The sequence below is a fragment of the Prinia subflava genome, chromosome 15 (genome assembly GCF_021018805.1).
Source record: "Prinia subflava isolate CZ2003 ecotype Zambia chromosome 15, Cam_Psub_1.2, whole genome shotgun sequence".
Taxonomy (NCBI): domain Eukaryota; kingdom Metazoa; phylum Chordata; class Aves; order Passeriformes; family Cisticolidae; genus Prinia; species Prinia subflava.
In genome coordinates, this window is record NC_086261.1 from 10,357,404 (window position 1) to 10,382,786 (window position 25,383).

Below are 25,383 nucleotides of genomic sequence, written 5' to 3' on the forward strand. Positions count from 1 at the left end.
CCTGTGGAAGAAACAGTGATTTAATAAGTGACAGAAGAAAGGCAGGGGAGATTTGGGGAATGAACTGGCAGTCCAGGTGATGGCCTGAGGGAAATTGTGCCTTTAAGACAAGCAATGTCCTTTGGCATGAGCAGACATAATCCTGTCTGTCTCCCAGCCCACCGGCTCAGCTCCTAAGGCAGACAATTGTTGCAGAGTTCAGCAGTTGCTGGAAATCTTGACCGTAAAAAAAATACATTCTGTTTGCCAGTGTTCATGATAAATGGGACACAGTAATATGAGCTCTTTCCTCTAGTAAACAAGAGGAGAGGTCTTATAAAATTATGGAAGACAAGCTTCCTTGGAGGGGAAAATACAATGTGAAGAGCCACACTTAGAGCCTACTAGAAAATGTGTATTTTCATCCTCAGCTAATAGCCATAAAAAGACAGTTCATTCTTTGATGATAATACTATGATTAAATGACTCAATTACATATACTGAAGCAGTGAGAAGCTTTAAAACATTAGTAGTTGATTTCCTTGCTAATAGTCTGGCATTTTTGATACCCTGAGCCTTCAGGACCAGCAGCCCAAACTTATGCCCATTCTGTCCTATGTGAGGTGCTCACCTGTGAAGGCCTCCAGCAAGAGTTCATGCTGGAGCTCTGTGCCATGGCAAGGACAGCTGGCAAGGAAATCTCACTGGGATATCAACCCCCTGCATAATATCCTTCCTATTCTCACATCTCGTCAAACTTCGGAATGTGCTTGATATGACTACGGAGCAAGCAATGAAGCAAACCCAGTGTCATGTCAAGTGGAGAGAAAGACCTGCTGTTTTGATTTTTGCATCAAAGCTGAGTTTTATGACAGGTCATAGAAGGAAAATGTGCAGAACTCCATCTCTATTTTTAGTACAAACGAAAGTTACTCAGGACTTAAATAACAGCATTTGGAACTGTGATAGTATGAGATCAAAGTTTTTTGATTTTGCCAGTCAAGATGCTGACTCAGGGACTTTTTTCACTTCATCAGTTTTCACTTTACCAGTGAATAAGAACAGCCAGAGCCAGTGTGTGATGTTTAGATCACAGTATATTGTAGTCTTGTGTCTCTCTCTTTGAATATCACTAATGTAAAGAGTTTAAAAGACCTGAATCTTTGTGCTGATGCTCCTGCATATTTTAAAAGTGTCTGAAGCAGAAACGTGAAGTAAAAACAAAGGAAAGGGAGATAATTGAGTGCTAGTGCAATGAAGAAGTAGATCAAAATCTTTTGATGTGAAAGCAGATTATCCAACTAATTACAGATAAAAATCAAACACAACACATCCATGCATTTTCCTAGAATAAAATACTTTCATTGTTAGGTTTTGGATTTTAGTAATTACTTCATTTAAGCTACTACTGCTGCTCTGTGGCCCAGCTGTCTCGTGTAAAGTACATTGTGTCTGCTCCTCTCTGAAAGTCTCAGAAATAATCATGCTAAAAGGATATAGTTGTCTGAATTTTAGAAAGTTTCAAAAATCTTGTTCTTGAGAAACTCAATATGAATAGTCAGACACATTTAAGGACTTTTTTGTACTTGTTTGTGTCATTTAATGCCTGTGAAAATGACGAGAATTGGTTAATCTCTGTTGAATGGTTACTAGAATCCTCTGGGAAAAATGGCTGATTTGGCCTACAATGTCACATTTACTAGATATAGCATGTTCGTTCCTTTTCAAACTTCTATAAATTCCACTGAAACACATGAACTGTTTGCTCCCATCAATAAAAATCCTCTAACAAATGACCCACATGTCTCTGCCCCGGGGTCTTTTCCCGCTGCCCGGCAGCGCTATTCGGGCTGAGGGCAAGGCACCAGGTGGGGCTGCTACAAACGGAACCAACTCTTTGTCAGAATTGCTTCCTGCCGCGACTCTGCGCAATAAATCTGTTCCTTCTGGTTTTAATTTTTTAAAGAGAATGAGCTCTCGCAGCAGAGCGGGTTCCCGAGCACCAAGCGAAGGCTGCCTGGGGAAGGTGCTCGGACAGGAGAGGTTCCCGCGCATCGCCTCAGCGCTATCGTGACACTCGTGAGGCGCAGCTCGCGGGCGTGTGACGTCACCCCGCGGCCCCGCGTTGCCAGGCGACCGCCACGTCCCGCTGCGAGATGGCGCCGCTGCCCGCCCGCAGAGACCCCGCCCCTCAGAAAAATCGCGCTGCCATTGGTCGCCTGCTTGGCCAATCAGCTCGCCAGGCGCCTTCCCGCGACCATGCGCGCCTGCTTTTAAACAATCAGCGGGGGCGGGCCAGCCCGCCCGAGCGGCTGGGCGGGTCCTGGCCGTTGGTTGGTGTTTGGGGCTGTCACTCAGCACTGCACGGGGCAGTCCTGGTCGCTGGTTGGTGTCCGGCACTGTCAATCAGCGCGGCGGGCGTGGGCTGAATGTGATGCGGAAGAGCGGCGGGCCCGCGCCGGTGGTGGCTGTGGAGGGCGGGTGGCCCTGGCGCCTCAGGTGGGTTTCGCTGTTCGGGCCGTGCTTTGCCGCCGTCTCCGGCCCCGGGGGCCCCGCGGGAGGTGCACTGGATAACGGCAGCATCGCCCCCGCCGGCTCCTGAGAGGGCGGCGGTGGCGGCGGCCCAGCTCGCCCCGCGCCCTGGAGCTGCCCCCGGCCCGTCCAGGTCCGGCTCTCCGGGGCTGGTCGCGGCTCTGGCGGCTCTGCACTCTCGTCTGGGCTGCCCTCGCTCCCGGGGCTGGGGAGGGCCCCAAGGAAAGGGAACAGGGACGCTGGTCGTGTACAGCTGATGCGGTGTGAGGGAGGGGGGTGCCTCAGAGCGGGAGTGCACAGAGACAGGAGCCGCCTTGTGAGGCCTCCTGCCAGCTCTGTTCAAGAGTTTCCTTGACCAGCAGTGGGCAAGGAGATCTTTTAAATGTGATGAAGTGACTTTTAACTTAGAAATAATACTCTTGTAATGTTACATAAGACCAAGTGAAGACTTCAGTATGCGCTGCAGCTGTGTGCCCAAACAAGGGTCTCTTGAACAAAGAGTTGCTTATCTTGTAACCAAACGTGGACTTGCACTTACACAAAGTAGCTTTCTGTGAAGACACTGCTCAGTGTGGGCAAGCCTTTGGGACTTGAGACTTTTCGTTAAGCAGTGAAATCTGGAACCGATGTGATACATTTCAGATTTCCGTGATACTTTTCCCATTTTTCCTTTTGGAGCTGTTGTCCAAATGCACAAGGAACAGCTTACTTTCAGTTTTTAATACAAAGTGTACTTATTCTCTAGAAGACTACCTAGCAAGATGTAGAAGTGGATGTAGATATCATCATGTATCACATCATATGTATATTAAACAGCACTAGAACTGGCAGAAATATCGTCTGGTTGTAAGGGAGCATCAGAAATTGTGTGATGTCAGCCTATGAAAAACCCAAATACTTGTTTTAAGTGCTAAATTCTTAGAAGTGAATAGGCTTGGATAGATGAGAAACAAATAAGTAATATGCAGTGACTGTTTAAAAAATTGTTTTTTCGTGCTAAGTAATTCAGGTGGTGAGGGTGGTGCTTTTGGATTCCTCTTGTATTTTACTCATGTGTGATGTTTTCCTGTCCTGTGGTAGGTTTTGCTGGATACACAAAATCAGCTTTAGAAAACAATGTCCCTTGACTTCGATAGTGGAGCTCTACAAACTCAACATGAAGATGAAGACTATGACCAAGAAGATTATGCAAGAGAACAAGAGGTGAAAAAGAACTAAGTAGTTTAATCTGAAGGCTTGGGAATTTAGCTTCTTCCTATCTTTTCAGTGCTTAGAAAGAAAGAAAATGATTTATGTGATCTGGTAAGAGCAAAAGAGGGTGCAGACTGTGCCACTCTTGAAAAGCATAAGAAGTAAAGTTCAGGTGTGTTTTAGTTGTGGTGTTTTTCTCTGTTTGTGTCTAGTTGCTTGGTCCAGAGAAGACCACTAATCATTGCAGTGATGACTTCTTGAATATAGTGATACTGACTGGCAAGTTCTTATCTGGATTTCCATTTAGACCTCTCAGAAAGAGCATGTTGTGAATGTCCACTACTCCTCTTGCCTGGAATTTAGAGAGGAGAAATCCTGGCATGATGGGTTTGCAGATCATTCTTTGAAATTAGTCTGTCCTGGGACATGTCTACCAGGTGGCATTTCCCTTACCTATTTCTGGTGCAGCTCTTTTCTTAACAAGAGTTTGGCAGAAAAATGTTTTGGTTGCTACTCAGGTCCAGTAAGCATTCTGTTCCATAAGTCCCTTTGTGAATTCCAGCCTTGTGAATTCTTCCTTGAGGGAGAAAACCAGGATTTTGTGCAAGTGGCCTACTTTGCCACTGTTTTTGGGCTGAACTTGTATTAATTTTCCTGAAGAACATATAATGAATGTTGTTTCTTCTGTTTCAGTTGCAACAGTTGTTGACAGACCTCCCCCATGACATGCTGGAGGACAGTGGAGACCAACTCTCCAGTTTCTCAGACTGCAGCATTCAGGAGGCTGAGGAGCAGTAAGGCATTTGGCACCTTCTGTTTAGTATTTATGTTGTGCTTTCAAGAATAGAGCAAAGTCTGAATTGATGAGGTGTGTGAAAGCCATCCAAGTAAAAGGGGAGCTGTAGTGCAATTTGCAGTAAACTAGATGTGCCTTAATTTAAGAAAAGATGGTTTGTTTTTTCCCTGAAGTTATGAGTACATGGTTAAGCTGCCTGTGTCTCCCTAGGTCACCTGAGCCTGGGAAGCTTGATGGAAGGTGGAATGATCATCCATTGATAAGTGATCCTCCAAATGTAAGTTTGTATGAGCAGAGGTGTAATTACTGCTTGGTCATAGCAACATGCCAAATATTGTTTAAATTCGTTAGAGAAATGCATATAGGTGGTGGGTTTTGGAATTCATTTGAAGTATTTCTAACTGGAGGGCTGGTAACCTCAGAAAAAGGAGGGTGGGGTGAAATCTGAGTTTTTAGAGAGCAATTCTAAACCTCATATCCATTCATAGGGCTATGAACAAGGACAAAACCTGTTCCCTGAACAATTCTTGTGTGACCAGCAAACAGACCACATTGAAAAACATGGGAAGAATTGGAATGGTGTACATAATGATGAAGAGAAGAAACGTTTATATGATGTTAAAGAAGATTACTGTGGCCAGGCTGGCCAAGATGGTCCAGATGATGTGTTTCTTGGTGGAGATGGGTTTAACTCTCCAAGTTGCTACCAAGAGAACAATGTGTATCATCTTCCTGAAAACTTCAGGCCTTATACAAATGGCCATAAACCAGAATTTAACAATCAGCAAAATAAACCAATAAATTTTTCAGATGATCCAAAGGAACATCTTAAGGTATTTTAAAAGCTGTCACATTCTTCTGTCTCTTGGAAAGTTTCCACAGGTCTTTAGCTATTGGTAGTAATATTTCTAAATACCTTGAGTCTCTTACAGTTAGTTCAAACAGTAATAGGAGGGTTCTGTAGCCTGTTTAAAAAAATGAGATATTAATAACTGAATTTTCATACGTTCATGTTATAATTTTTTTTCTTTCTTCTGTTGCCTTGATAGAATTCCATGAGTTAGAATGAATGTGATACACTTAATTGTGTGCTTACTCTATTTAAGTTAACACTTCACTATTTCTCTAAGGTGGAAGCTTTCATGAAAAATTCTGTCATGCTTAAATGGAGCCTGAAAATGAAGAGCTACTAGAACTCTTCTTAATGTCAACCTGTAAAATGAAAAATATTTTCACTGAGCAAGAGTACACTTGTAGTTTTTAATTTGTTTCCTCTTATATATATATTGTCACAACAGCAATTTGTTGCATCTGATGTTGTCAATGGCCAGTCACCAGAACCTTACAAAGTGACTTATAAACCATACCAAAATGGCATTCATCAAAATATTCCAGGAATCCAAGAAGGAAACAGAAGAAATGAAGTGTTTGAAGATTTGCAACATGAATTCTTGGGCAATGATGAAAGTAAGTGTTTGATGCTTAGGCTTGAAATAAACTTGTGTAAAAAGTTCACTGGAAATCAGTGATAGAAAACATGTTGATTTCAGTAGTTTTTCAGTAAGAGGACAACTAAAAGTATGTTGAAATATTCTGTCTTTTATATCTAAAAATTATCTCTTTTTGCTCAGGGTATATGAGTTTCAGGCATTAAAAATGTCATTTTGACTGATGAAACTGTAAAATTATTTCTGATGGCTTAATGTCAAACCTTGTTTATGTTTTGTCTCCTTCCATAATATGGGAAAATAATGACTCAATGTACCTTAGGAAGTGCACTCTGAATGATGCCTCATTGGGCTTTTCTGTTAGGTAAACTTCAAATGACAGAACTACTTTGTTAGGCATGTTGTAAATTTGTAATGACCACGAGTCTGTGAGTTCACAGCATGTAAGCTTTTATCTGAGCTTGCTGTTAGGTTGGAATTGTAGCTTGCACAATCCTTGAGCCATTCCTGCCAGAGCAATTTGTGTGATGCAAATCAAATGTGGATTAAAAAAAGAGATTTCGTGCACCAGCAATGAACTTAGCACTATTTTAAAAAACATATTTTGGAGCAGGAATTACAACGATGACTTTCTTGGTATTTGTGCTAATTTGTCTGCATGTTTGAAATTTGGCAGATTCTTCAGAAAATATGCAGATTCTTCAACTTCAAGTTCTAAATAAAGCAAGGGAAAGACAACTGGAAGAACTTAATGAAAAGCTAGAAAAGAGTGCACAGCAGATTAGGTATTTGAATCATCAGCTTTCAATGGTCAAAGGTAAAATAATTTGTGCTAATTCTTAGATTTTTTTCATATCTAGCAACTTTTTAATTCTGACATTGATTTAGAAAGTGTCTTTGAAGGTGTTTATCATACTTATAAACTTGATTTGGGACTATATGAGCCTAAACCTCTTTCCCCAAACATTTTTCTAAGTACAAGTCTCTGGATTGGTGCCTGACTGTGTAACTGTTTTAACTTTTACATTTTCAAGACCACTGTTGTTTTCCAGAGCCCCCAGTGTATGGAAAAGTGAGAAGTTTGCCAAAGTAGTCTTTTAAAAGTCAGGGGGAAAAAAGTCAACACCAAAACACCCAAACCCCAACAGGAGAAGTGGACAGCTATGGATTATTTTTTTTTTTGTGCTATCTGGTTAACAGGCCATTTCATAGACTGTATGTAGAGAAAATCTCTTTCAAAAATTAGAAAATCTGTGGTGGAGACTGATGATTGTCTTAGTTTCCCATTTCTTATAGGAGCAGACAAAAAAAAGGTAGTAAACTTTGAGAATTAAGACTGTAGTTTTCAGATTGCAAAAGAAGCAAAGGAGAGAGAAAAGTTCAACTGTCAACCATTTGGCTGTGCCTTGGCTGTTCCTCCAGAGGAGCCTCCCTTCAAATGGTGTAAGGGAAGGGTGTGAGGGACTCTTGCTGCCAGGATGGGGCTTGTACCTGGTACCCTACTGGAAACAGTGGAGTGCAGTGGACTGAATGTTTCTGTTCAGTCTTCTGTTGTTGTCCATGGCCTGAGACAGTGAATGGTTCTGTAGAGCACCCACTGAACCACTGTGTTGCATGGAGTTCTTGGGTGGCTGGCCACGGTTCTCACACTATTATGTCTCCTTTTTCAGGTGAAAAGGATGGTTTGGCTCTCAGTCTTCATGAGTCTCAGAAACTCTATCAGAATGGAAAGGAACGGGAAATGCATCTTGAAGGTCAAATCAAGGCCCTTGAAACTCAAATTCAGACTCTTACTACCAATGAGGAGCAGGTACTGTAAATATTTTTAGACTGTTTATTGTGGAAGACCTCTACAGTTAATTGTGTGGTGCATTTGCATTAAGCAGAAGTGCTGGTCTCATGAAATGCTGGTCATGATCCTTCCAAAAGCTAAATACATGATGGATGGATAGGATTCATAGGAAAACACTGTGTGTGAAAACACAGGCATTATCTGAGGACTTGTGGCAACTCTTGCACAAAAAAAATGGAACTGATGTACAGAATATTGGAGCAAGAGTGAAATGTATGTGACTAGGAAGTGCTGTAATGCTGTTTTACAGATACTGAAGCAGTCCAAAGTGGCAGAGGTGGCCATGGAGAGCATGCAGAAGCAGCTGCTAGAACTTCAGCGGTCAGATGCCCTCCAGCGAGCCAGAGAACAACATGAGGCCATTGTCTCTGCACTCAAGCAGAAGTATGAACAGCAAGTACTGTCATTAGAGCAGAAACTTGATACTACACAATCTGCACTCCGAGAGCAGGTGAGAAATCATTTTAGGATGCTGAGTACTGTTCTGGAGAGACTGTAGAGCTCCCCAGGTTTCCCAAACTGCATTTCTTGACCTACAATTCTAATAACTCCTTCTTGAAGCTACTAAGAAAATGGAAACGAAAGTCTCAGCATTATGAGCCATATGTGGTGTGTTTTCATAAACATCTCCAGGCAGCTGCAAGTTCAGATTGTGAGTCTGTACACAGCAGATGCAGAGGAGGCAGGAATTCATTGTCTTAGTTGCTCTCCTGAGCTTTCCTTTTGTGCACAATCTTTTTTTGAAAGAGTTCTGCAAATAACTCTGGGAAAGAAAAGGACTAATTAAGAAATAATGTGATATTCTTGCAAGAAAAAAACAAGAAAAACTTTTTATTGAACAGTCTGTTGCCATGATTTGGTCTCAAAATGCTGAAGGATGACTAAACACTCAACAGTGACTTCACTTTAGAAGTAAGGATTTAAAAGTAGAGCAGTAAAAGGCTGTCTTTAAGATGGAGTTTGATATAGGCTGTGGCATATGGTTATAGAGCTTACTGAAATTATTCTACTTGAATAGAATGTCATAAGAATCAATTCCACTATTAGTAATATTCAAGTAATGTATTCCAGGCAGATATTAATAAATTTTCCTCTTATTTCACATAAAGAAAATAAAACTAAATTTCTGTAATTCTTGTCTCAACATATAGAAATAGATGGGTTGTATACTTGGAAAAGTAACTCCTACTTGCTTCTAAACAAAATGCACTGCTACATTTTTGTCTATTAGTATCACAACAAATCTTATACAAATCTCTACTGTAAAATACATGGTAGCATGTTTGGGGTATTTAAAGAGGGAGAAGAGAGAGAAGTCAAAAGGTGTCAGTGCAAGGCACTGTGCCTCCCAGGTCTGTGTAGGTAACTGAGTAATGCCATATAAATGTCTGCTTTGTATATCCAGAGAAAAAGAAACTACAGTTCCTCTTTTACTGAGTATTGGCACTTGCTGGCTTGGCTTAAACTCAGTTAAAATAAACTGACTTAAGCTCTGGCTTGATGTAATGTGAAGGCTTGATTTTTTTCTGCAATAGACTAAGTGTATGTGATTAATTGCAGGAGATAATCTGATGTGCTTAAAAGTAACTGCCCTAGGAAATATGAAATGATTCTCACCCATGTATGTTCATATATGAGTACAATTACTGCCTCCCAGTGAGAACTGAACTTTGATGCTGTAAGAGGTCACTGGTCAGCCAAGGATAGTGTTTGATCTGTGATTGATTTAACTGTCCTCTACCCCTTTAGGTATCAGATTGATTATTCTTCTCCTTTATCCTGTATATATTGACTTTTTCTGTATCTGAAACTGTTAAATGTTTGTTAAACGAGTAAAAATACTCTCTTCCTAGAAAGAGCTTTGCAAAAATTTAGGAGAGCATGTTAAGCAACTTGAAAAATTGCTGGAAGATACTAAATGTGAAAAAACTGAAATAATAAATCGACTGACAAGAAGCCTAGAAGAAAGCCAGAAGCAATGTGCAAATTTACTGCAAACAGGTCAGCCTTTACACATACTATTACCTGTCCTTGCAGAGATGTCTTCAGTTTTTCTAAATATGAATGTTTCTGTGGAAGGTGAATCAACATCAAGCTGTGTTCTAGACTGTTTCTTATGCAGTCAGACTTAACTTTAAGTCTAGACTAAGATGTAAAAACCAAATAGAAACAAAAGCAAACACCATGTCCAAACCCCAAACAACAATGATTAAAGTGTTTTCATATGTATTTTGTGCTGCATATGTGTAAACCTTGTTCGATACTTAATTTTGTTACTTAATTTTGTTACTTAATTTTGTATCAAGGTGCTCGACTTGAATTGCCATTCTAAATGCAAATCTTAGTGAGAAGAATTGTTTTGGGATCTGGAGGCTGTTTCTTGGAAACCTGCATTGTAGAAATAGATTGTGAAATGTTTTGCAATTTGTGTGTTTCACTTTTGCCTGCCTTCACACATTGAAGTCTTTGATAGTAATGTATTTAGTAGCTGTTAGTGAGCTCAAGGAAACAGAAACAGTAATGTCTGTTGCCAGAATCAACATTGCTATTTTTAACAGAGATCTTTCTTCAGATTGTGTAGACTCTTGCATGTTTATGACTTGCTCTTTTTCTCCCTTTTCTTTCCTGCAATAGGCTCAATGCAGGAGACAAATCAGTTACGCCTTCAATTACAACAAGCTCAATCTGCACAGATGATAAGCAACAACATGAACAAGGCTTTGCAGGTTAATTTTATTGAATATTTTATGTTTGAATAAAATGTTTTCATTTGATGGGGGGCATTATAACTAAGAGGTTGGCAGTTGAAACACTTTAAATTTTGGGGGCAAACAAGTACATCATCTCTGACTACTTCCTGTCCCAGTGTTGCATGTTGGACTTCTTCCCTCCCCACCAATTAAAACAGTGGGGCAATTGTATTGGCACAGATCTGATCTCATACTTCTGTCCAATCTGCTTGTGGAAAAAAAATGAATGTAAATTCAGTGTGCTGGAAGTCTTGTAACTTAATGAGGAGATACCACATTCTGAAATTTATCTTTTGTCAGCAAAAGGGAATGCTAGAAAATCCTCTGTAAAGCATGAGTGGAAGTGTGTGTTTCCAATTCAGTTCATATACTTGACTTAAATCTGTTGTCTTTAAACTATGAATCCTACTAAGCACTAGAGTAATAGCAGTTTCTCCAGGTATGTACTTTTCTGTTGTCATTCATTTTGCTATACAAGTACTACAGGAATGCACAGGAGCAAAAGAAATAATACTTCATAGATGGACTGTAAAAAAACCAGTAAGGAATATTTCTTGTATATTTTTACAAATTTGTAGTTTTAACATATGCTTTGCTAGAGGTATCAGAAGTGAAAAATGAAAGTATAAGTACATTAATGCTAGACAATTCAACTAAATACAGCTAAATATAACTAAATTTAGAAGGAAGATGCATTTGTTTTCTTTGGAACAATTATCATGGGCCTGATATGTTGGCTTGGAGGCTCTCTGGTCAGTGTCATTATTTTTCTGTCTCTTCCTTTTAGGAAGAATTAATGGAGCTGAAAGAAGAAATAGCTTTGTATGAATCTGCTGCCAAGCTTGGAGTGTTTTTGAATGATGCAGGTGGAGAGCGACATATGAGCCTGGGTGATTCCTATGTAGAACTGGGAATTAAAAAAATCACAGGGAATAAGCCAAGATTCTGCAGGTATTGAGTGATTCTTGTTGAAAGAAAAAATTTGAATCCTCATGAAATTATGCAAATTATGTATAAAAAGAGGGTTCTGCTGGATCAACAGGTAGGTTTCTGATAGATATTTGAAATGCTGCTTGTATTGCCAGGTAATCTGAGAAACAGAAAAACTGTACTAATACCATAAATTGGTTGCCTAATTGCTGTTTAATAAGTCTTCAGATTTTATAGGGACTGTTGCTGTTCCTTTAATTGTATGGATTCTGTTCATGGATAATTCTTTTGCTCAAAGACTCTACATAGTTGCTGAAAGCTAAAGCTGACTTTTACATCAACCAGTTGCCTTGTTTCAAAACTCTTCACATGGTGTGAAAAAGAATCTTTTGAGGAAACAGCTGAATTAACAAGTTCTCTGTAAATTAATTGCAACTTGATGAAAAAGCTTTGATACTCATGTCCTTTTATGCCTTTTACTATTGCATCTTAGACATCCTGGTATTTCTGACAGCATTAGTTGCTCTTCTCTTTGCTACTACTGCCTTTCAGATAAATGTGTTTTGTCTTTTAAATACTCAATTGGTTATGTCTTTCCTGATAGTGCAACACAGAACAGAGACATGGGCAAAGAACTGTCTAAAGATGAAATTATTGTGGAATTAAAAGCTGAGCTGGAACGTTTATTGAGCAGTAATAAAATGAAGAGAAACCAGATTACTCAACTACAAAGTAGTCTTAAAGATTGCCAGAAGACACTAGAGGAATACAAACAGTTGAAAGCAGAAAAAGCATCAAGAGATTCTGAGGTTTGTTCTTTTATACTTTAAAAATCAAATATTCCTGGCTTCGGTGAACAAACTTCTTATGAGAATAGATCAAAAATTTATGCATAGCTGAGTAGTCATAGCAACTCTGGTTTTGTATCTTTGGCTGAAAAGAAAGAAAACAACTGAATAGCAGAACCTGGGCAGCATATGCTTTATTAAGTGAGTCCTAATATGGTGACTTACATGCTTGAGAGTTCTTAGTGTCTGTCCTCCTTTTGTTAGAAGTAAATTTCATTGGAAAAATATGCTTTTCTTTAGCCAAACGAACCTTGTAATTTCTCCAAGAGAGCTGATAGTACAGGACATTTAACAGATTGCCCGCAGAGGGCCTTCATGGTGTAATTTGATCAACAAGGAATCTCCTTGGTATTGATCTCTCTTCAGCCATTATTGCCTTCCCTCAATAGGCTGATCAGCCTCGCAGTGTCTGTGCATGACCTGGATGTGGGATAGGGATACACTGTATTTGAGAAGTGTGCTCTCTGTTGGATGGCTGTTGTCATTCATCCTGCAAACACAGCACTGAGTGTGTGCTTCTCCAAAGCTTCATTATACTGGGTTTTAAGAAATCATCTAGAATAGCAGTGATACTTTGATCTTGCAGTGCAATAATTTCCTGGTTTTTTTTAAATTTTTGAAGTACGATTTTTATTCAACAACTCTTAACTTTTTCAAGCATTAATTGCTAAATCATTTCTATCCTGAAAGATATCACTGTAATTTTATTTATTTTTAGCCCATCACAAATTTGAAGGATGCCTCTGATAATCTAAAAGAAGAAGTTCTGAGACTCAAAAAGGCTAATGAAGTTTTGCTGCAGGAAGTTGAGGTAAGACAGAGATGCTGCTTACCACTACAGGAAAAAAAAAATCACAAAAAAAACCCACCCTGTGCTAAAACCTGTAATTAGAAAAGATTCTTACTTGACCCTTGTTTGTCAGGCCCATGCTTCAACTATTGAAGAACTGAAGGAAAATGAGGAAAAGCTGAAAAGCTTAAATCAAGACCTCTGTTGTCAGATGAGAAAGATGGTTCAGGATTTTGATCATGATAAGCAAGAAGCCATTGACAGGTAAGTCTGTTAACTTAGTTTAGTTTCATTTGTGGATTTTCACCCTGCACACGTAATCTTGTTCCAGCTATCAGGTACAAGAAGAGGTCAGTGTTAGGAAGGTATTTTGGTACAGAAAAGTTGAACCTAGGTCGTTGAAATCAGTTGGTTATTTTTCCTTTCTTGAAATTGTAGGTGTGAAAGAACTTACCAGCAACATCACGAGGACACCAAAGCACATTTTGAGAAAGAACTGATGGAGAGGTTTGCTGTGGAAAAGCAGCAGCTTGTTCAAGCTTCTGAAGAGACAATCTCACAGTTAAAGTAAGACTTACCATTATTTCCATTTTTACTGCAACTTTTATGTTTCCTGTCTGACCTTCACTCTAGTTACACTTACTTTAAGGCTGGCTTGCTGTTCTGTGAGGCCAATTGATAATAAGTAATCTGTCCTTTGAAGGGATAATATAGAGGAGCTGAACAAAGAGATCACTGCAGTGAAAGAATGTTACATTGGGGTTTGTCGGGAGAAGGACACCGTGGAAACTACTTTAAGAAAGAGATTTCAACAAGAGCAGCAGCTGAAGGAAGAGAAGGTACAAAGGAAAAGCCTATAAACCATATAATTTCATACTGTTTTCAAGATGTAATGTTAATAAGTGTGTTTCATTTTGTAAGTGTTTGTGGAACCTACTTGGAAGAGATGCAGCTGTATGAGAAAGTTCATACATATGACTTACTGGCTTTTAAATTAACCTGGTGTAGTGTCCTGGGCTTTAGAATATTGTAGAAGTAACACTTTCCAATAGCTGTTTGTTTTCATGTAGTGAATTTCCATAGTTCTGACTTCTGAGGATGCTTAGTCAGCAGTATGAGCTTTTACATTCATAAGACATTTTCACAAAACCCTGACTGATGATACAAGTTTACTTCTCCCTATATAAAACTGATCCAAAAAATACTGTGTTTTTTAGTAGTAATAAACTCAGACTGATTTGATTAAAAACTTTGCTTTTCTGAAGATATCAGTGTGCAATGACTGGAGTAGATCAACTGTCTGGGTAAGGAAATGTAGTAAAGAGGTGCAGCTCAAAGTATGAGGGGAGTAGAGATGCCTGATACAAAAACTTATTTTACAGCAATAGCCTATAATAACCTCTGGTATAATATCTTGAAACACCTTTTTTGAGAGTTGAATCCCTTGTCTAGGTGTCATCAGTAAGATCAGTGCACAGCCTCTAGAGAGTCAATCATGTGTCTCATGCATTCCCATCACTTTGTACCAGAGCAGTTGTTGTGTCTTGGAGAATACTTCATTTATTTGTTTTTGGTCTAGCTCAAGAAACAGCTACTAGAAGAAAAAGAAGTCTCCCTTAAACTTCTGAGGACTGAGCTTGAAGAGGAACACATCAGGTCTATGATAGCAGCAAAGAAGCAGTGGCTGGAAGAAAAAAAACAGCAGGTTCAAGAGGAGATTGCATTAGCCAAAGCTCACTGGGAAAAGGAAGAAAAAGAGGTGGGAAACTTAGAGCTGAGAATTTCAATTTTTGTTGTTGTCGTTTTATTGTTTATTTTCAGGAACAGAACTTTAGATTTATGTGCTGTTATTCTGCCACTGGAAGTGGCTGTTAAAGATCTGTCATTTTAAAAGACTCTGAGGAACTCATTAGGTATTATACGTGCTTCATATTTTTAAAGAAACTTAAAAGCTAGATCTTGCAAAGTAACAAACAGAATACCCTGAATGTCACAGCTGGTAATATGCTGGAGTTTTCCACCCTGATCCTTGAGTGAAGGTTATGCTTTCTGTTGTTTCACTCAGGTGTCATGTAGAAATCCTTTGTGTATCCTATCCCATAGAAGAAAGCTCTGATGAGTCACCAAACTCTCTCCTTTCTGTCCATGGTTTTGCTCTTTTCCTGTTAAGGAGGATCATTGGTGTGAACAGTGTTTCATTTGCTAAACACCAGTCAAATCTATTTATTTAGACACTGGAGAGATTTTTTTAAAAAATATTTTTTTCCTTAGAATAAAGAACAAGTCTTTGCCAAATTAGAAAGAGAATGGCAAAGTAGGCTGGAAGAAATGAGAAGAACTGTAGTTGAATGTTATGACTGCAGCTGCCAAACTGACCAAGTTACAGCTGTGGATGAAGTTTCAACTGAAGAGTTAGAAGGGACTGTTGAAGACCAGGGGCTGCACATCCAGAAGGCTCTGAAAGAAAATACAGCCTCTGAAGAGGCCTTAAAAGAATTTGAATTAGAACTGGAAAATAAATATTGTAAAAATCTTGCCAGCCAGGTAACAAATAATTATTCTGTCTGCCTGGAGTCTGTGAAACTGCTATGTCCAATTAAGTCACCTAAAAAAAAAGGAAAGTGGACTCCTCCACTAACTTCCTCTTAAATTTAGTATTGGTATTTGCTGTATTAGAAATAGAGGTTTTAAAAAACTTCTGAAAAAACTGTAGCATGTGGTTTGTTTTTCAACCTTAAAACTTTAAACAAGTTTTGCAGGAGTTTTGAACAAAACTGAGCAACACTGACTTAGATTTTATACCATTTTGTTAAAAATAAATTTAATATTTTTAATTTTGGCATAATTTTTGCATCAAGAAATGCATGAAGTGCTGCTGGTCTGATTCTTGTGATTTCTGTAGACATGGACAGTCCAAACTGAAGTCTCTTCTTGAACTGTTACATGAAAGTAATAATAAAAAAGTCTTCAGTGTACCTACCTATCTACTGAAGCAGGTTTTTTATCTGTTTAAAGGTAGATGCAGCTTTAACCCAAGCTCATGCCAAGTGGCTGCAAGAGTACAAACTAAATTTAAAAGTAGAGCGAGAAAAATGGGAAAAGGAGCACCAAAAGACTACAGCAAAGCAGGTAGCCCAAAATACTACTATATGTATGTTGATAAGCAGTTAAGTCTTCCAAATCCCATTTATTACTGAGGAGTGGGTGTAGACATAGGCAGTCACTAAGGAAATACCTTTCTTGTGTACTCTGCTCCACACTCATTTCTTTTGCCTGTATAGGTTTAATTTTTATTACATAAATTGAAAAGACCTCCAACAGATTTATAATGACCCAGAGTTACATTTTGTGTATCCAGGAATGTGTGTCTGTATTTCTAATGACTGTGTTGTATGTTTGCCAGTTAGCGCTGGTTCTCTCAGCTGCCGAGGAGAAATGGAAGAAAGAATATGGAAGTACAGAGAGATCTGAACCAAGAGTTAAAGAACTTGAAGAAAAGATAATTTCTCTGAGGAGGGAATTGGAGCTCAAGAAAGAGGAAATCCCTGCAGCTGTCAAAGCAGAACTAGCAAAAGCCCGTGTGCAGTGGAACAAAGAAAAGCAAGAAGAAATTTTGCAGATACAAGAGCAAAATGAGAGAGACTACCAGTCGTTCTTAGATGATCATAGAAACAGAATTAAAGAGGTCCTTGCAACAGCCAAGGAGGACCTTGCAAAGCAGAAGAATGATCTCTCCATTCAGAAAGAAGCAGAAATAAAGATGCTACTAGATCAAAAGCAGCGAGAATGGGAGGCTCAGGAAGCCAAGAGACTGCAGGATGAAATTAGTCAGTATGAGGAGAAGACTCTGGTTGAGCTGGAGTATTGGTTGAGTGAAATTCATGAAGAACTAGTCAAGTGCACACAGAGTAAACATTCTTGGAAGGACAAGTGTTTAGACTCTCGTGCTCAATTAGCCAGTCAAGGCAAAGACAAACTGAAGGCTTGTTTACAGAAGGCCTATAGAACCACAGTCTGCACAATTCTGGAAAAGAAAGAGCAAGAATGGAAAGAGGTAATATTTCTATAAATTATAACTGCCACTCAGACAAGGGATTTGAGAAGTCATTCAGGCCTGTTTTCTCCCATGAAATATCCATGTAATTGTGATAAATAGAAACTTCAACATTTGTGTTCATTGATAAGTGTACTCTAAAACTAAAAGGAGGCTAAATCTACTATTAGCAAGTGAAAAGGGAAAGGATATAGCTTTGACATCTTCAGTTTTTAAAGAAGAGAAAGTTAGGTTAGGAATGTAATTTATGCAAAGACTTGTAAATTCAGGAGATTTATCTACCTGCTTAGGGTTGGGAGCCTGTTGAAGGCTCCCTGTAATCTCTTAGATGGGCTGTCATGACAGAGCCCATCTCAGATATTTGCATAGCTGCAAAATCCAGTTTGCAGTTGTGATTGGATAGTGGTTGTGCATCATGTTATGCTTTTTTTTCCTCCTCTTTATACAAATAGAGATGCAATCAGTAAATCCTTTTTGCAAATTGCCTGCAGTAGGTCAGTTAGTTCTTCCCTGGGAATAAGAGTCTTGCCTCTAGGAAATCTTTTTCACTGTGTCTGCCCAAATGAGGAAAGATGTCTTACCCTCTTCTAGAGGAGTTTGGGGCTAAATCAAATTGTGTCCCAAAGCCTTTGTTTCTGTTGTTTTAGCAGATTCCTCTTCTTGCAGTGCTAATGCTTGTAATAAGTTTTTTGCTGTGGGGAGCATCCCACCGGAAATGCCATTGCCACCCAGCATTTAGTAGCTGAGGAATTATGTGAGAATAGGACAGAGAAAATGTCTTGTTTTTCAAGAGGAGATGGGATGTTTCCATTTCTTTAGTGCTAATATATTTCTGTTCAGCAAGGGGGCCTTAAATGTTTTCATGTCACAAGTTACAGTCACAATAGTAAAGAGAATCGGAAGCTTTTTTCCTGTGCCTTATGCACCCTCTGCAGCAGAAATGAAATGTCTCTTGGTCAACTGTTTAATATGCCTTTGAATCTCAAAACATTGGTTGGCTTGAACCACCTGATCAAGTGAAGTCTTTTTAATTTCCTAGTAATGTTTTTTTCTCTTTAAAAAGCAAGTTATCTTCAGCTATTCAAACATGGGGTATAGTTCTGCAATATTGAGGGCTACTGACATTTCCAAACAATGCTCAAGATATTCAAGCAGTGCTGTTGCAATGATTTATGCTAAATAAAACTTCTGTATCATAGAATAGATGTTTTCTTCATGATCTGACTTGTAATCTGTGTTTCTACTGCAGGTTTAAAGTGCCTGTGTTAAAATTACTGAAGCTACTTGGTGGCCAGGGTTGCTTGTGGCGTGGAACTTTTTTTTTGCTGTGTTGGGTTTTCAGGAAATGTTTTTCAATTGCAGAAATACGAAGAGCTAGTCAATAATGCAAATAAAGAATCATACCCTCACCCACAACATGGAACAGGAAACACTGGGGATGTGGCAAGACCCCCTGTGTACGGTGTTGGACACCAGGCAGAAGCACAAAGGAGACTGAGAAGACAGACACCCTTGCAGGAAGCTGGGACAGACAAAGGTATTGGGTTTGATCTTCATCTGGCAGATTGCATATCGTTAAATTAAGTTTGTTAGTAGCAGTCTTTAATAGTCAGTATCCTATTGATAACCTCAATGGAAAGCTAGTTAATTAGTAAATATTTGGGTGATAGAGGAAGATACAATTCTTCTGACTGTAAGGTTGTATAATATTGCATAAGCTAAGTTTAAAGTCACAAACTGCAACAAATGGTACTGGTCTCCATTTAATTTAATGCTAGGCTTTGAGGTTTCATTTTATCAAATGCTAGTAGCTTTCTGCTTTTTAAAACCATTCTTCAGGAGGAAAAAAAACAGCTCTCTCATCTGCTAGAGATGTGTGTATTCTTTGGGGGCTGTTAGCAGTAAAACCTTTGGAGGTTATTTAGACCAGAGCATGGTCTAAACTGTGTTTGGTAGATGGGTAATTCTAGATTGGAGATTCAAAGATTGAATTATGCTGCTTGCTCTTGGCATTACACAAGACAAGGAATTCTGCATTCATGTAAAAGATACTATTGTGTCAAGAACTTGCTTGACCTGGCATGGTAGTCTTCTCTGGTTCTTTTGGTCAAGAATGTAGTTGAAAAAAGTGTGAATCCCTGGGTGGTTTCTCTCTTTTTTTGTTTTTCCCCTTCTTCCCTTTCCCCCCACTCCCTGTGCCTTGTATGTTCTTTAGCACTGTGGCTCTTCCCAAGGCTGTCATGTGTACTATGGCAAAACTGGAGCCAGTGTAGATGGGAAAATCTTCCTGGGAGGGACAAATATCCCTGGGGCTTTCTGTTTAGTTTGACTTCTTACGCAACTGAAAAACATAAAGCAACAAAACCCAAGAGAGTTTCTGGCTCTGTGCCTGTAGTGTGGCTTGAATTCCTTCAACACCAACATAACAAACAGTCTATTAACACAGAACAATACCAGCACTGCAGTGCTCCTGTCTCTAGAGCGCCCTGGCCTGGCTGTGGGGAGCAGCCAGCGCTGTCCTGGAAGGAGCCCAGTCTTTGTGTATCCCTTAACCAGGCTCAGAGCGTGTGAGGCTTTCCAGCTGGGACAGTTTCCTTCAGCTGACTTCAAAAGACCCTGCTTGGCTGTTGGTTTTAAAAAAAAAAACCAAAACCCTAAAAAAATTTTAAAAGTGCTTAAGCATTTAACCTGCAAATCTTTTTGCTGACTGAAGAACTCAGGAAGTGCATTAAGGCTGTGAGGGCTGTATGAGTTGATAGATGCTGCTGCACCTTCTGGAACAGCCTCTTGTGATTAGCTTAATTGGGCTAAAATATTGCACACTTTCCAGTGAGAAGAGGACTGAGTGGAACACTGAAAATAGTTTGGGCTTGTTTCTTTTTTTTTGGCCCCATTTTGATGTATAACTTCTAGCAATTACTGTTGTAAGTCAGAAATGTACAAAAAGGAACCTTGGGTCTCAGGAAGATTTGTGCTGCAAATGCTGCTGCCAGGAGCTTGAAAAAAAGAGAGGCTGTGCCAGGACTTGAAAAGAGAGCTGGAGATGCCCGCAAACATCTTCAGCTTGCTGTGAAGGAATATGAAGCTAAGTCAGAGCAAATCCAAGGTTAGGATTGTTAGTCACCTAAAGACAACTCTGATTCTCTCATCTGTTGGATCATTTAATTCTCAGTGGATACTGGGGGTTTGGTTATTAACCTTAAAAGAAACAAACAAAAAAACCCTCTCACCACAATAAAACAACAAAACCAACCAGGTTTTATCTTGTATATTTATATCTCGAAGGCACAGTTGCTAACCCACAAATTAATAATTCTTTGTCAGTGTTTGTCAGACCACCCTTCTTATTTTTTTATCCTGTCCTTTCTCTCCAAGTACTCTTGATATCTCAGTTTAGTGTTAGTAATGGCATATGAAGGCTTTAGGTTTATTTAATTATAGTATGAGTTGATTTTTATGTTCAGACTTCATTGAGTGTGTTTGGATTGATTCCTATCTGCTTGTTACTGCAACAGCTAGAGTGCAAATAATGATGCTTTGGGACATTGAGCTCTTGTGCCAGAGGCAGCAGTTATTACAGAAGCATCTCTTGAACTTGAATTTAGAAAAATGCATTGAATTATGGCTCATCTTTTTTTAATAGAAAATGAGAGAGTTCCTAGAACTCTAATTGCAGAAAACTCTGACATGGATACTAAACTGGAAGACCATGGATCACCACCAAGGTATTTAAAAAACAAAATAAAATTATTTATTATTTCAGAAAGATATAAGTTGGTTTTTTGTGCAGTGTGATGTGTATGCATTTCAGGTCACTGTTAAGGGGAGGCGTCTCAAAACCTTGTGCATCCTCTGACTCTGTGAAAGGTCTGGAAGAAATGCGTGCTCACTACATTAAAGCTTTGAGCAAGATTAAGTGTAAGTACTAAAGCTAAGTCTCAGCTAAAAATTTAATGGAGGAAAACAAATTGTTTTGTTGCTTCTTCCTCCAGCCAGTTGGACAGGACTCTGACAACCAAATCACATGAGAAGTAAATTTTTCCATCTTACTAGAGTAACTGTGAGAAATGGAATTGTCACCCTAAATTCAACGTGTAATTGTGATGGGCAAAGCCGTGTTTTACCATCCTTGCTTTGTTGTACTGGAGTACATCTTTTAAAGTGGTAAAGTGTACTTTGAGAACTGATCTCGTTTCTCCAGAAGAAAACCTATCGAGCCTGCAGCTTGTCCTGAGAGAAAATCTGCTTTTCTCTTGTGCTGTATCCTGCCTTCTGGCTTAGCAGCCTTCTGGGTGAGGAGAAAGGATTAAGTGTAGCACCAGGTCTTACCTGAGTGCAGCAGGTTACCCAATCCAGCTGCATGGCCTTTGAAAAGTTTCTAGGCCTATATTTCATTCCTCCCAAATTCCTGTGCCTGCTTAAGATGCAGAATTAGACAGCTGAATTCCTTTCTGATGCTTTGTATTGACCTGCTGTGGTTTGCGCTGGGATTCATCCAGTAGGCAACAACTGGCACGAGGATTTGGTGGAGTGTTGGCAGGTAAATCCATGTCCTTGCTGGCTTCTTCCACATCTGCTAGACAATCCCAGTTTGTGGTGTTGGCTTTTTCCTCACTGTGGGGGAAAACTGGTGCTAATGAAGTGTGTTTGTAGGTGATATGCTTTGTTACATCCGTGAGAGTAAGGAACGAGCTGCTGAAATGATTAAAGTGGAGGTTTTAAGAGAGCGCCAAGAGACAGCACGGAAAATGCGCAAATACTACTTGACATGCCTTCAACAACTGCTCACTGATAATGGCAAGCATGAAGGGTAAGTTCAAGTATGTTTGGAAATAACTCTTGGCTGTGCAAGAGGTGTGTAGATGTTAGTCTGGTGTTTGTCCACCTTGGAGCAGTGTCTGGCCTGAAGTCTTGCCAGGCTGCACATGTTGGTACCAGGTCACTGCTGAGCTGCCTGGCACACTGTCCTTTCATTCTCTGACTCTCAGTAACATTGCCTGGAAGTAAAATGTAGAGCTAAATAACCCTTAACCTTGTTTTTGATTTTTTTTCCTCATGTTCTGCAATTCTTGACAGAGCTGAGAAGAAAATAATGGACGCTGCCAGTAAACTTGCTACAATGGCTAAAGGACTGGAAACACCTCTTCGGCACATTCCCCAGCGCAAGTCTGCCCGCCCAGGTGTGCTGGTTCTGTGCTCCTTCTCTTCTTGATCAAAATGATTTAATATATGCAGTAATGAAAATGCTTTTCTTCCAGTATTAACAGTATCTTCCATTATCTATCTCTTTCCCTCCTCTCCTAGCTCTGCATTTAAATTCTGATCCTGGAGGTGAGTGCTCCAGAAGAGATTGTGTGCATCGGACTAGGTCACAGCATATGGAAAGCAAATCATGTAGTGAAAGCAGTGCTGAAAAAGCCACTGGTAAAGCTGTCCAGAAGTGTGTTCCACGTGACTTGAGACAGCAGTTTGATGCATCTCAGACCAAAACTCCACATGTGCTTTGTGAAAGAGTGACTTCAGATATTCAGAACAGGAATTATTCTCAAAATCTGGATGGTGCTTCTAGAGGTCTTCTACCAGAATGTTACCCAAATGAAGATGGAAGAAGAGAAAAATACAGCCCTGTTGCAAATATAGACAAAGGACCTTTGTGTGCTGCGGGTAATGGCGTTGCTCCTCCTTCTGCTGGTCAGGGAACACTACAAAACAGGCAAGTACCCAGTGTTACAAATGGCCACACCAGCTCTGGGCCAACTCATCATATGCTCAAGAGCAAGAATGGAAGAACAGGCTTGAAAGAAGATAATTGTATCCAATCATGTGGCAAGTGGAAAACTAAGTCTAAGAGAACTCAGGAATTTGATTTTAAAGACACTCCAGAAAGAGATGAAGGAAGCAGCAGTGAATGGAGTTCTGGGAATGGAAGCTTGCTTCTGGATTGTGGTGAAATGCCTCTCTTGTATCCTCAACAAAAAGCCAATACTAATGTTCAAGCACAGACTGTGTACTGTGAAGAGTTTCCTCACATCAGGTCATTTTCCTCTGCAGATGAAAATGTTACTTCTTGGAGAGACATTTCTAGTGACAGTGACAAGATTCTCAGTACAAAAAGTAGCACAAAAGTTTACAGTAGAGGCCAGCAGATGACAAACCCAGAGCATACTTCATTCCTCAACTCTTGACAAATCAAATTCAACACCCACAACTCAACGCAACATCAGATTCAAATGTAGGAAAATGCTGCTACAAATGCTGGGAGAAAAATGGTGTGGGATCCCCATTCTCTCAGCAAGATAGTGGTTTTTAATTAGCCCACTCTGACTTGAACCAATACCAGCAGTCCTTGTTTAAAGGAAAAAATTAACTTGATGTTTAAATAAAAGTGTGATGATTGAGGACAGCCTCTTCTACTGTGTCCATTTTGTGATCAATTTTACACTAACAAATTTTATCAAGCTACTTGAAATATTAGTGCAGACTTTTGTTTACCTTTGTAATAACACTTTCATAAATGTTTATAGTGCACTAGATGCAAATTTATTAAATAGAATCTATTTTTATATTCAATTTAGCCTGCAGTGTTTATCTAAAACCAAGCTACTGTAACTTGTGGTCATTTTTTAAATGGTTATCAAAATTCCTTCAGAGTGTAATGAGAGATGTTTTGGGGTTTGTTTGAAGATAGTATTTTAATTGACTTTTCCATTTTGCAGGACCTCCTGTAACCCTCTGTTTGTGTTCCCACAACAAAAGCAAATATGCTTGCATTTTTCCATTAAATTGTCATAACAAATTATATTTCAGTTATTCTTCCCTTTGATACAGCAAAAAAGAGCTTATACTGGGTGTAAGAAAGGTATCAATGACCATATCCTCTAGGTGTTTCTTAATTTGTATAGGTTATCAGGGTAAACTGGAGATGTAGCAATTTGCCCTGCTGATGCTTAGAAATCTCCTATTTTAAAGGCCTGCTCACATTTTAAAGAGAATTTTAAAATGTATTTTTTTTCCCTAGACTTTTTCATTTCTTTGGGATGGCATTTCATTTCCAGTGATCCTGTAATGAGCAGAGGATTTTGCTGCTGGCTTAGGCAGGGGATGATCAAATCATACTTGTTGCAATTAATAGTTATGGGCCAGCAATTCACAGCCACAGGAATATGGGAATTCTAAGCCAAAAAGGTTTTGGTTGCTATTGTTGTGTGATATTAGAAGAAGAAAGTCTGACTGTTCTCAAGGCTGTTTTGTATGCCTTTCATATGGAACAGCTTATTTGTTAAGGTTGCTTAATTGGTTCTTTTGGAGTTGAACATCACAGTTCAGTTTGAGAATCGTTTGAGTTTTAAGAGGAAAATAGTACAGAATCTGAAGACAAATGTGTTGAACTTCTTTTACAAAAAATGTCCTGCATGTTTATATTCCAGGACAACTGGCCAGGCTGGATGCATGTCAGCTCCTGGTACGAAGGCCTGGGTTGTGACTTGAGACTTTCACAGGCGCTCTAATGAGAGACTTCTGGATTTCTTGGTGGCTTTCACGTTGCCCATAAATCCAACCCCACTTCCTCTTTAATGAGGTGGGGTTTGTCATCGTCAGTGGGAGCAAACTGAGGCCATGAGAGACCACTGGTGCCTAAACAAACACGGGCCGTGGTTAAGTTCAAGGGCCAAATTCCAGGCTCTTAGCTGAGGAAATAGCTGTGGCCTTGTCTGCAAAGGAAAGTTTTTACTAGTTGTCCTCTAAGCCCCAAGTGGAGGCCTTTTTCCTTTTTTTTTTTCCAATGATGAGTGGCTGTTTCTGGTTAGCTTAAACATTTTCTGGAATTCCACAAGGTAAAAAAGACGAACATTTAGTCCTGTAAGAGGTACTTACACAAGTGTTTAAGCCAATACATCAGATTGATTCAGTCCTTGGGCAAGTCCAGAAGCCAACTCAGCTTTCAGATTTGATCTGTAGAAGTAAACATCCAGCTCTCCTGTAGGACATCCTGACCATTCTGACAGCAGCTGAGGGCCCCTCATCTCATTGCTGTGGACCAAATGGAACTTCTCCAAATATTCCATCTGAGGTGGGTTCAAGAGCTTCTCTGTAGTTGCTCCCCAAATGGTACACTCAGTGACAATGTGCAAACTGCTTTTAAAATTCGAAAATGAAACTCTTTGCAACACATTTTGTTTCTGTTGCCTTGTTCAGTGTTGTGTACATAACTC

General features: G+C 39.5%; 1 protein-coding gene across 2 annotated transcripts; it reads left to right on the top strand.

Moving 5' to 3' along the window:
• The first annotated feature begins 2,402 nt into the window (after positions 1–2,402).
• CEP152 (centrosomal protein 152) lies at positions 2,403–23,920 on the top strand. Of its 2 annotated transcripts, XM_063412674.1 has the most exons (26): positions 2,403–2,478; positions 3,592–3,714; positions 4,396–4,496; positions 4,709–4,775; positions 4,987–5,331; positions 5,797–5,965; positions 6,623–6,763; positions 7,617–7,756; positions 8,049–8,249; positions 9,652–9,799; positions 10,433–10,524; positions 11,336–11,499; positions 12,083–12,287; positions 13,045–13,137; positions 13,250–13,380; positions 13,555–13,683; positions 13,820–13,955; positions 14,696–14,875; positions 16,132–16,245; positions 16,520–17,170; positions 18,533–18,707; positions 20,814–20,895; positions 20,982–21,088; positions 21,824–21,980; positions 22,247–22,350; positions 22,475–23,920. In XM_063412674.1, the coding sequence occupies exons 2-26, from the start codon at positions 3,628–3,630 to the stop codon at positions 23,353–23,355; spliced, it is 4,800 nt and encodes a 1,599-aa protein (XP_063268744.1). In that variant the 5' UTR covers positions 2,403–2,478; positions 3,592–3,627; the 3' UTR covers positions 23,356–23,920. The 2 variants fall into 2 exon arrangements, with proteins under 2 accessions (XP_063268744.1, XP_063268745.1); XM_063412675.1 differs by lacking the exon at positions 16,132–16,245 and having other exon boundaries at positions 22,475–23,919.
• The last annotated feature ends 1,463 nt before the right edge of the window (positions 23,921–25,383 follow it).

What these genes read in the sequence shown, in the direction of transcription:
- CEP152 (XM_063412674.1), top strand. Translation starts at nt 3,628, where the DNA reads ATGTCCCTTGACTTCGATAGTGGAGCTCTACAAACTCAACATGAAGAT. An exon ending in ATTCTTGGGCAATGATGAAA is followed by an intron (nt 5,966 to 6,622) that starts GTAAGTGTTTGA and finishes GAAATTTGGCAG; the next exon opens with ATTCTTCAGAAAATATGCAG. An exon ending in AATAAGCCAAGATTCTGCAG is followed by an intron (nt 11,500 to 12,082) that starts GTATTGAGTGAT and finishes CTTTCCTGATAG; the next exon opens with TGCAACACAGAACAGAGACA.